The sequence below is a fragment of the Epinephelus fuscoguttatus genome, linkage group LG17 (assembly GCF_011397635.1).
Source record: "Epinephelus fuscoguttatus linkage group LG17, E.fuscoguttatus.final_Chr_v1".
In the NCBI taxonomy this organism is placed as follows: domain Eukaryota; kingdom Metazoa; phylum Chordata; class Actinopteri; order Perciformes; family Serranidae; genus Epinephelus; species Epinephelus fuscoguttatus.
Genome location: NC_064768.1, coordinates 7842906 through 7855033, shown reverse-complemented (window position 1 = coordinate 7855033; position 12128 = coordinate 7842906). Strand labels below are relative to the sequence as shown.

Sequence of the window (12128 nt, the reverse complement as noted above, 5' to 3'; positions counted from 1 at the left end):
GAACTCTCACCTCAAGATATCCGAATGGAAATGGCTCTATTGGTGCCCACGAGTCCCTCCTTTTGAGACATGCCCACTTCATGCTTGTCCAATGCAGTTTTTCTATAAATGTGTTATTTTCGCCTTGTTCATTTGAACAATTCTGCATACTGGAATCCATGAACAGTCTCATAGTTGCATAAACTGGGTCTGACTGGAAAGCTGAGACTGTGGATTCAATGAGCCCAGTTTTATTCATGTGTGATGATGTTAGCCCCCATAGTAACCCTTTTATTGTACTGAGACCATTTCTTTGAAACAGACGTCACTGTATAAAATGACATATTGTGACCCCCAGGATAATCACAGCCTCATGAAACTTTGCATTCACAAACTAAACACCTAGAGCATTCAAAGGTTGTAAAGTTAGGTATATTGTCAAGGAGGGGGTTTCGAAACAGTTTCCAAAGCAGAAGTCATCATGCTTCCATCGTAATGTTCTAAGCCCCTCTTTAAAGTAAGTTTTAACAGGGGCCTAACCAAAACATAATATTTATTACATATTTATGACTAGAAAAACTTGACACAAAGTGCTGAGCTGTATGTAAAATAATTTTTCAGGTTCCCTGCTTTCAGGGTGATGTATATCACCTCTAATACCCTTTTGCCAATGTCACTCTTGGCTGCGCAGAGTACAGCCATGCTGCACCGATTTGTGTTTCCATTGTCAGTTAAGATGCGCCGTGCCACGCCAAGCAGCGCTGGAGATGGACTTCAAGTGGGTAGCAGTGACGTCTCACCAACCACAGACAATCCCCGATGACCCCGCTTCTCCACCTCAAGCAAGCTGTGTGTGTTGTGAGACTCTACACACCTGTCTCTGCAGGAGACCAGAGAGAAAGGCACTTTCAGAGTCTTTTAGTGCTTTTGTAGCATCTAACTGAATCTTTGAATTTGGAGTGTAGTTTCTCTCCTGCCTCCTGTTTTTACTTTAGATATCTGCTTTATTTTACTGTTCCATGTTCGCTTTCAGCTTTATTAGAAGTTGTGTGAAGTTGCTGCTCAAAAACATTGGCTTATAAGAATAAGAATAACTTTATTCATCCCCAAGTGGAAACTTTTATTGTAAAGAATCTGTAGGAAATTAAATGTTAGTACTGAATTAGCAGAACTTTACTAGCAGCTTTTCTTCAATAAAGACAAGTCAGATAATACCGCGGGGACGAAAGTGAAAGCGGAAACAGCCACAAAGAGATGTAGAGCTGCAGACAACAGGCTCTTACTGCACCTTTGCAAATAGCTCACCTCCAACAGGTGAATGTCTTTTACCTGGAAAAACACATGTAGCAAAAATAACAGGGAACTTTAGCCGTGGATCAGCCCACTGCTTTTAAATATCATCATTCAAGACAAGCCGTCATCAGTTAAAGACTCACTTTCAAGAAGGTAATCCTGTTGTAATGGAAATGCAAACTTCTGCTGTGCTGGGCTGAAGACCCAAAACCAAGCCAAGCCAGGCCAAGTCAAGCCCCTGACTATCGAAAAGGTGTACAATTGGCATATACTGTCGACCTCTCTCCCGCTCTTAAAGATCCCTTTTTCCTTAAAAAAAAAAAAAAAAAAACTAACTCCATATTCAACACTCGGCAACTCACACCAAAACAGTCTTGACAGATAAATAGCATTACAGGTAAGAGGGAAAATATGTATTTTTGATTTTGAGGTGAACTGACCTTTTAAGTAAATGATTTGAACACTTCTTCCACCACAGAACTTTGTGTCCTGATGACGAGCACCAGTCTCAAAATAACCTGAAGGTAGAAATCGTAAAAGAATCAGCACTCTGCAGATCCTTTGTTGTATAATTGGTAGACAATTAAATTAGGTTTGTGATGATGATTCCTCAAATCCAGACCGCTTGAATGACATTCTTTCAGGTGTGTTTGTGTTTACCCAGCGAGACGACCTTCATGATGACAAAAGAAGCCAACTGCTCTTGTCTTGCTCTCTGTCTCCCTGTATCCTCCCCCTCACCCAGAGACTTCCTCTCCTCACAAGCATCCTAATGACCTGGCTGCTTCCTGATTTGTAAATTGGCTCCCTAATCAAGCGTTGATAATGACGATGGCACTCTGGGCCTCAGCGCTGAAGTGGACTGAAGTTTCTCAGTTGAAAGAATGAAGGGCGTGACTGTTTATGACACTGACTTTGTGTGCGTCAGAGGTGCAAGGGACCAATAGGGTGACAGCAGCCTGCGACCCGAGGGCGGAGGGGAAGGAAGGAGGGCGGGCAGTTTTTAAAAAGGTCAGAGGCGATGAATGGTAGAGGAGATACAACAAGTTAGACCGCGACACAAGGTAAGAAAAACTGAATTTTGTTAGTTTCTCATGTCTTCTTCTTCGTCAGTGCTAACACATATATGTATCTTATTTCTTCAGGGGTTTTTTAGGTCTTAAGTTCATTTCAGACTTTTGACAAAATGTTTATTACAACATGTTTGTGTCTAAAGCAAACACAATTACTTTTTTCTGATTTTGCAGGCGTTGACTCGTATCATCCGTGCAAGGAGCTGCAGTGTTTTTAAGTTGATGGGAATGCTGCTGCGATGCGTTTTCTTATTATTCTTATTCAGCGCTTATTCATGTGACCTATTTGCCCTGACAAAGTAACAGAGGGCTTTCGTTGGGATTTCTTGCAGCTTACACCTCATCTCTTCTTTCATTTTTCTTTAGCAGGGTTCTCACACATTTTCAAACAAAATTTTAAAACTTTCCATGACTTCTCGACGATCCATAATATTTGTATTTTTTGCCCCAGTTGCCTGGCATTTTTCCAAACACATCAGATTTAAACTGCATTCAATTCAATGTGATTGTGAAATGCCATGACGTTTCCAGGTCTCCCAAGACTGTGAGAACTCTGTTTTAGATTTAAGCATTAATTTGATTATTATTTTAATTATTGGAATGTTTTAAGAAAAGCCTTGTTGAACACAAACTGGTCATTACCAATGTGAAACTCAACCAGTTTAATTGGTGATAATTTTACTAAGTTTTGAGTGTTTGAGAAGAATTAATTTACTGCAGGAAGGGCATAGAGAAAGAAAGAAAATGTCAAGATTGTATTTTTTATCTTTGTTTAGTTTTTTGCTTATTATTTATTGTTTATAATAATAATAATAATAATAATAATTGCATTTGTATAGAACTCATCTGCACAACGTTACAGAGGGCCTCACAAAGTGCATAAAAGACAACAATAAAAATGCAACATTTACGATAAAAAAAGTTAACAGCTGAAAAAATAAAAGCATGAAAATATTGTGTGCAAAGGCAAAAATAAAACATTAAACACCAAAGTTACAATCAGGCATTAAAAGGGAATATTTTTCTATTAAAAAAAAAAAAAGAAAAAGAAAAAAAGCAATGATTTAAAAAACGGTAATGTGCAGCCAGTCAATCTCCTTAGGCAAAGAATTCCAGATCCTTAGGCCTTAATGGCAAAAGCCTGGTCACCTTTAATTACCAACCTCAATCAAAGGACTTCTGGCAAGGGTAGGCTTAAGGATCTCTTGTCACAACTTGGAGCATTAGGTAGTCAGAAGCTCAGCTTTATAACTGGGGGCAAACCTATGTTGAGATTTAAGTTATTAAAATAATCTTGAAATCAATTCTGAAGGTAACTTGCAGCCAGTGGAGGGAGGTGAGAATTGGAGTGATATGTGACCTACGATTTGTACCAGTTTTCTGTACTAGCTGAAGCTGAGCTACTGAAGATTTACTGAGGCATGTAAATAGTGCATTACAGTAGTTGAGGCGCAAGAATACAAAAGCATTAATAAGCTTTTCTAGGTCTGAAAAAGACCCAGCTGTTTAAATGTTGGTAATATTTTGTGGGTTACCTGTGGGTAGCAGGATTTAATGAGATTATTAACATGTGGTTCTAATGTCCCTAGATCCTAGTTTCTAAATTCATTTAGTGTGTCCATGCAGAGAGTGTAGAGAGAATGTAGACAGGGTCATTGTCATTCACTGCTTGGTGCAGCTCTCTCTCTGTATTTTCTCTTCATAGCTGATGCACCTAGTTCATCATCCATAGAACAGGGCTGCATGACAACAATTTTTGTTGTGGAGAGTCTCTCGTCATAGGATATTTAACAATAGCAGGTTTGTTCATTGTACGACTGCCCCCGACTGAGAATTTTCCTAGTCGACCAATAGTCGTCATTTAGGGCCATTAGTCGACGAGTTGCCTGCATGTTTACGATGTTAATTTAATTATCAAATGATATATTTGGGCGGGGCAACACAATGGTTTGAGTTGAAGGCCTGTGAAAGAATAGTATCAGTAACATTGTTAACACTGTGCTGCGTTACAGAGAAATACAAAACCGTACTAATGAACCTTCATTAATATAGTTCTATATTTTATCTATAAGTGCACGTCACACACTGAGCGAGCCGCCTGTTAATGACGCTGTCTGCAAAGCAGTAATGATTGTGCTAAGTGGCTAATGAGCATGTAGCTACTTCGTGTTTCACATGATATGTCATGTTTGTAGTCGACCAATGAAGATGATTTTACTTATCACCTTGGGTTTGTCCTTCACCTTCTCAAAATGATCCCACACTTTGGATTTCCTGCGCAACATGTTATTAACTAGCCTGTGGAATAACCACAGGTACCAGCCCTGGAAATGTGTCTCTTGTCTGACTGCTGAGCGTGGCCACTTCCTGTGCCTGTCCTTTCAAATTAAATTCCCACATGGTCCAGTTATATAGATTTTGATTTATTTTCACAAGGCGCAGCTCCTAATAGAGTTTCACTTTTTTTTCTCCAACTAAGCGACCAATGAAATCTTGCCGACTAATGCCCTTTCTGGTCAACTGACATATGATGGACCATTAGGGGGCAGCTCTAGTTCAGACCTTGTCAGGCAAGAGCTCAGGTGTAGTGCTGCCAGAGCACACTGGAATGATGCTCAACCATGTTGTTTCTTCAAATGTGAATTAGAAGACATATAGTTCACATAATTCATAAACATTTTTTATGTGCTTAAGGAGGTTGGAAAAGGACACAGCCTTTTGTATATGGGGTGCATGCTCCACCCACTGAGCCACCGGGTGCACCACAACTCCACCTTTTAGTATCAGACCTGTGTGTTATAGGTACCCCAACAGAGGGGTGACCAAAAATGGGGATGGTATGGAATGGTTCTTATTGGTACCTTTAACAACTTTTCACAGTGTAAAACTAATCATTCCAATGCGGTCTGAACTAAACTGAACTGACCCAAAATAGTTAGTAGAAATGAGGCTCATTATTTCTTTAATTACATTTAATTTTCTACCTGTGATAATCTCATCTTGTTTATGAGCTGATGTTACTTTAATTTGCACAATGATAATAGTGAAATGGCAAAAGGCAAAGTAACCCCACTGATTCTTATTTCCAGATGAGACTTTATATCCATCTCGATGTCTCAAAGCTGACCCTACTCTCCCTCGTCCTCCTCTGCCCTGTCCCACGGAATGTCACATCTTACCCACACTCCCCCACCGCCCTCCTGCCCAGTGGGGACAGAGCTGAGCTGGAGTCTGCCCTACTGCTCCTCCAGTCTGCAGTAAATGACCCTTGGGCTGAGTGGCCCCAAGACCCCCAGCTGGCCCTGCTTAAGCCCAAAGAGGAGAAGAAGGAGAGGTCCTGGGAAGAAGAGGCTCTGCTGAGGGCCCAGAGAGGAGACCTGGTACCCCAGCCACTGTCACCCTTCCCTGGGGGTCACTCTAGGGACATCATGATCTATCAGGGGGAAGGAGAAGGAGAGGATGGAGGGAAAAGGAACGAAGATCTGACCTCTATTATCGGGGGCCTCCAAGCTGTCAGTCGGGAGAAAGGAGGATTTGGGTTCCGCTTTGGGAGGAAAAGATGGACTGACAGGGGATGGATGGACTAAGGGAGGGGGGAGTACGGTGGAGAATAAGTGGAACTGATGAAGGAGACATGGGAGAAAAAGAGGGTGAAGCTGTGAGGAGATGATTCAATAAACAGGCTTCTTTCCATATGAAGGTGGTAATACACTCAGCAATTTCCTAGGCAAGATGCACTGTTAAATGATTCATGGCAACCAAATGTTAGTGTAGAAATTGCTCAGTGGATCACTGCCTTTTAAAAAACAAGGTTTAACACAGGTTGCATTTAAGTCTGAGGAAATATTCAACAGAACAGGAGGAGGAAAATAAACATGTTATTTGATGCCTCCATCAGCATGACACATTATCCGAATTTGATAACTACGCAAGAAACAAGAAATATAAATGCATGAAAGGTAATGTGTCTGGATTCAACAGCAATAGAAAACGTTCTATCAGTGTTTTCCTCATCTTTGTCTCAAAGAAAGCAGTGAGAGACTTCTTCTTTAGTGACAGACTGTAGAGAGAAAGATGACACGGCAGCAAATGTTAAAGCTTCTCTGCAAAAGTGAATGTAAATGTAATGTATTTTTGTCAAATCCAAAGTCCAACAGAATTATAACAGCTGTACATAGATAAATATATATATATAGATATACATAAATACATATTAGAAGTATGCATTGTGTGTTCATTTGTTGGCAATTAATAAAGAGTTGTTATACAAAACTCAATACAGATTTGGGGGTTGAATGTTTGATTCAGTGTCATCAGTTGATTAAATGTACTTAGTTTATTTCATTGCAATTTTTTTATGATATTTTTAACAGGAAAGTCATTGACAAAAAAGGGTATATCACGCCTCCTAGAAATAGGATAAAACTTTCTTTTCTCCTCAAAAGGATAGGTAATATCTTCAGTATTACAGAAATGTATCATTTGTTGGAGTGTTGTTTTTTTTTTCATTTATGAAATTCAAAAACTGTCCCAATCACCCTTAATTAACCTTCTATATGGCGTCATCATTGTCTTTATGTGATCAAATTGTTCCTCCCAGACATAAATCTGTTGAAACTGTTCCATTGTTCATTAACCACATCATTTCTCCAACTTAATCTTCCCAACATCTTTTCACACACAGTCGTTGCCATGATTTGAACTATCCACATATTTATACGTTAGAACCTTAGAATCATCGGAGCTCAAGTTATAAGGCCGGTTTTCAATTTTTTAAAATACAACTTTATTTATATTTGGCATTACAGTTTTGTCACCAAGGAGACATAGTTTATGGGAACTGGGCAGTTTACATTTGAACCATTTACCAATATAATCCACAACATTCCTCCACAGGAGGGAACTCTAGGACATTCCCATAATGCATGCATAATGCATATATGTGCCATGTTCTTTTCTGCAGTTGCAACATAGATCAAATTTAAATTCATTCATTCATTCATTCATTCATTCATTTTATTTTATTTCGAGCAGTACAGCATTTTTTACAACATAAATGACATGCATACAACAGAAACCAACAAGGCAAACACCTTGAACAGGAGACATGCAGGTTCGATATTCAAATTAATTCATTAACACTCGAAAAGGAGTGGGAAGATGAAAATTTATTTAATCCCACCCTGTTTCTCATCAACAATTTAACACAATGAGTTAAATACATCAAACCAGGACAATGAACAAAAAGGCCTATGCCAGATTCTAATAAACTTATTCCACAGTATTTACATTATATAACCAGAATGTGTGTGAAAAAAGGAACAATGTACATTCATGATGGTATTACCATGAGTGACAGTTAACCGTTAACTTACATTATATAATAATTACATACCAGCAATGGTAAGAAAACTACAATACCACTAATGGTAAAGAATAGCACATCCCAGCAATGGTAAGAACAACAATACCAGAAAGGTAATGGACAATACAAACTAACTTATTGAGGAACAACAAGCACACATCAACATTTTAAGAGAGAAAATTGATTTAACATAAGTATTAAGACCCGCTCTCTTTATACTGTGACCAGACCATATGTTTATATAACATTTTAAATCAGTGGATCTTTTGGCATTGCTTGTGTTGGATATCCAGACTGTTCCAAAGTTTCACTCCACATACAGACACACAAAAACTTTTACGAGTGGTTCGAACTTTAGGTAATGGTAAATCTCCATATCCTCTCAAATTATGAATTCTCTCCCGAATTGTGAAAAAATGTTGTATATTACTTGGTAGTAATTTGTTGAATGCTTTGAATAAGATTATTGATGTATAATATTTTACAAGATCATGGATTTTTAATAGTTTTGACTGAATAAACAGATTATGAGTGTGTTCTAGAAATCCAACCTTGTGAATGATCCGTACTGCTCGTTTCTGTAACGTGACTAATGGATTAATTGTGCATTGGTAACCGTTTCCTCACACTTCAACACAATACGTGAAGTATGGAAGTACCAAGGAGCAGTATAAAGTACGGAGTGCATTTTCATCAAGGAATAGTTTCACTTTATTTATAATCGCTTTTGGAGATTTTTGTTTTTATGTGTCTGACATGGGCTTTCCATGTTAATTTACTGTCTATTATAACTCCTAAAAATTTATTCTCATCTACATTTTCAATATGGACACCTTCAATCATTATCTGTAGTTCTGAATTGGTTTTAGAATTTCCAAACATCATTGCCTTGGTCTTATTTAAATTTAATGATAATTTATTATTGTCCATCCACTTCTTCAGTTTATTTAATTCCTCATTTACCGTGTTTACAAGTTCATTATAATTAAAGCTGCAAGCAGCCTTGGGCGGGACCTCGGACCCTCGCTGTCGGCCTCCAGATCACGTAGAAGGTGTGAATTAGCCTATTCGTAGGAGCCGAAATGTCAGTAAAACAAGCAATGTCAATATAACGCAAGGTCATTTTTGGCAATGAACCCATGACTTGGGAGTAGAACTTTGATGGCTTCTGAAAACCAAACTACTGACGAGAACATCAATCAATCAATCAATCAATCAATCAATCAATATCACAAATCACAATTTGCCTCATACATACAACATCCCTCTGTCCTCAGGACCCAATGAGACAGAAGGGGAGACAGACAGAAGGGGAGACAGAGAGAGATGCAGGACAGACTAATAATAATGACAGTAGCTTACAACAACATTAATGAAAGTAATAATATTCATTCATTCATCTTCTAACCGCTTCATCCTCTTGAGGGTCGCGGGGGGGCTGGAGCCTATCCCAGCTGACATCGGGCAAGAGGCAGGGTACACCCTGGACAGGTCGCCAGACTATCACAGGGCTGACACATAGAGACAAACAACCATTCACGCTCACACTCACACCTATGGACAATTTAGAGTCACCAATTAACCTAGTCCCCAATCTGCATGTCTTTGGACTGTGGGAGGAAGCCAGAGTGCCCGGAGAGAACCCACGCTGACACGGGGAGAACATTCAAACTCCGCACAGAAGAGCTCCCACGCCCAGGATCGAACCGGCAACCCTCTTGCTGTGAGGCGAGAGTGCTAACCACCACACCACCGTGCCGCCCCGAAAGTAATAATTATAATCTGGCTATTGTGGTACAGCATGTTGAATTAATATCTGATAGTATACATATGTGACAATAATCATATGTGTATAATAACAGTAGAAGTATCACAGACATAGACACAGACACACAGACACACACACACACACACACACACACATACACAATCAGACACACACACACACACACACACACACACACACACACACACACACACACACAGTGTTTACAAGTTCATTATAATTATTACTACTAAAGAATATGTTGGTGTCATCTGCAAAGAGTATGAGTTTTAGCGATTGAGATACATCAAATATGTCATTAATATAAACACTGAATAGTTTTGGTCCCAGAACGAACCCCTGGGGGACACCAAAAGAAATGCCTAGATTTTTAGATGAATACAGTCCCATTTTAACATATTGTACCCTTCCTGTTAAGTAGCTTCTTAACCACTCCCTGGCAACCCCCCTAATACCATATAGTTTAAGTTTGTTGAGTAGGATTGAGTGATTGATTGTATCAAAAGTTTTTTTAAGATCGATAAAAATTCCAACAGCATGTTTTTTTTTTGGTCCAGTGCGTTAGTGATTTCTTCTGTTGCTTCAATTATTGCCATTGAGGTGGTTGTTTTTGTTCTGAATCCGTATTGACCATAATTAATTATCTGGTGTTTGTCAAGAAACTTTTCTAGTCGGGAATTAAAGAGTTTTTCTAAGATTTTGGAAAATTGCGGGAGTAGGGATATTGGTCTGTAATTTGTGTAACTGTGTTTTCTCTCATTTTCGTATAATGGAATTACTTTTGCAATTTTCATTTTATTTGGGAAACAACCAGATTGGAATGATAAATTACAGATATGGGTTAGAGGTTTTGCAATGTATTTTATGACTTTTTTAACAATTATCATATCAATATCGTGACAGTCAGTGGATAGTTTACTTTTACATTTTAGAACAATGTTTATCACCTCCTGCTCATCTGTTGCTGAGAGGAAAATTGAGTATGGGTTCCTTTTAATAGTTTGATTACATTGGTTAATTCCCTGGTCTGGAATTTCACCAGCCAACTCCGGGCCAACATTTACAAAAAAACTATTAAAACTGTTAACTATATTTTCCATGTTGTGATTTACACCATTCTTAACAATGAAATAGTCAGGATATGTTGCCTTAGTAGATCCTTGTTTAATTAAGTTATTCAGTATATCCCAAGTTCCTTTTGTATTATAAATAAGCCCATTCTATTAAGTTTGGTTGGAATGCGATTATATCTGCGAACCATTTTAGAGTAAGAGTAAATAAACTTGCTTGGGGCTTCTCTGAGACATTGTTTTTTATCCAAGAACATATTTCATACCTCTTTGATGCTCTGTGGAACATTACTGGCAGCTGTACATAGCACTGATTAGATTCTTATCTTGATGGAAGGGAACTCACTCTTTAATACAGTCTGTAATCCAGGGGCAATAATGATTGCTCACACCACTGCTGTAATCTGTAAATATTTCCAGAAGTGGCCTTGCCCTTTCAGGTTAAATTTTTCTCTCATCCTATTATATGCAAGAAAATTATCTATCTCAAATATCCATCTATCTATCTATCCATCCATCCATCCATCCATTTTCAACTGCTTATCTGAAGCCAGGTTGTGGAGGCAGCAGGCCAAGTAAAGCATTCCAGACGTCCCTCTCCCCAGCAACACTTTTCAGCTCCTCCTGGGTCCGCCCCGGGATCTCCTACCAGTGTGATGTACCTGGAACACCTCTAACAGGAGGCTCCCAGGAGGCAACCTGATGAGATGCCCAAACCACCTCAACTGGCCTCTTTCGACGCAAAAGAGAGTACCTTGCCTGGTATGGGGACACTGGGGTCCTCCTCCAGAGCCAGACCTGGGGTGGCTCGCCAGTGAGCATCTGGTGGCCTATGGGGCCCAGTCAAGCTCAGCTCGAATGAATAACATGGAGGCACCACCCTGTGGGCCCACCTCCTGCAGGGACTGGCATCAGGCCGGGTGCATTGTTTGTGAAGGCTCTTCAAATATGGCATCTAACATTCTGATACCTTTTTTTGTTTTGTTTTTTTACCACTGAGCCCACTAGATTGTCTGCCTACCTGTTTTATTTCAGGATTGTGCCATATGGCCGATTATTTTTGAGTATTACAAGAGATTTTACATTTTTTTTATGTACTTCTTGTCAAACTATTGTTGAAAGAGCTAGAACAGAATTATCAAACTCCTATCATTCTCATTTTTTAAGTTGTTTAGGAGGTCTAAAAGGAGAAGTAAGTTCCTGTTCAATCAGGATCCAGTTCAAATCAGCATTTGTTCCACCCCAGTGTCTGTTGAGCTTTACCATTCAAAATAAATATTATATTTTATGTTTGGCAGTGATAGACCCCCCTCCCTTCTTTGGCTGGCATAGTTTGTCCATATGAATTCCAAGTTTGAATGTACTTGGTTGATTTTCACCACTGAGTATTAGTACTTTTACTTAAGTAAATATCTTATTAATTCTTCCACCCATTATAATACTTTTAGGTCAAAACACAGACATTCGCCCTCACCAGTCCTCTCTGGCCTGCCTGACAATAACCTGCTGAAATGAAACCTGCCCAGCAACTTCTTTGGAATTTTTCGATTGGATGATTCAGC

General features: G+C 39.1%; 1 protein-coding gene across 1 annotated transcript; it reads left to right on the top strand.

The window, feature by feature from the left end:
* Window positions 1-2202: 2202 nt before the first annotated feature.
* LOC125904210 (pyroglutamylated RFamide peptide) lies at window positions 2203-6509 on the top strand. The gene is made up of 2 exons (XM_049601466.1): window positions 2203-2336; window positions 5435-6509. Exons 1-2 carry the CDS (start codon window positions 2298-2300, stop codon window positions 5930-5932), a joined length of 537 nt encoding a protein of 178 aa, XP_049457423.1. The 5' UTR covers window positions 2203-2297; the 3' UTR covers window positions 5933-6509.
* The last annotated feature ends 5619 nt before the right edge of the window (window positions 6510-12128 follow it).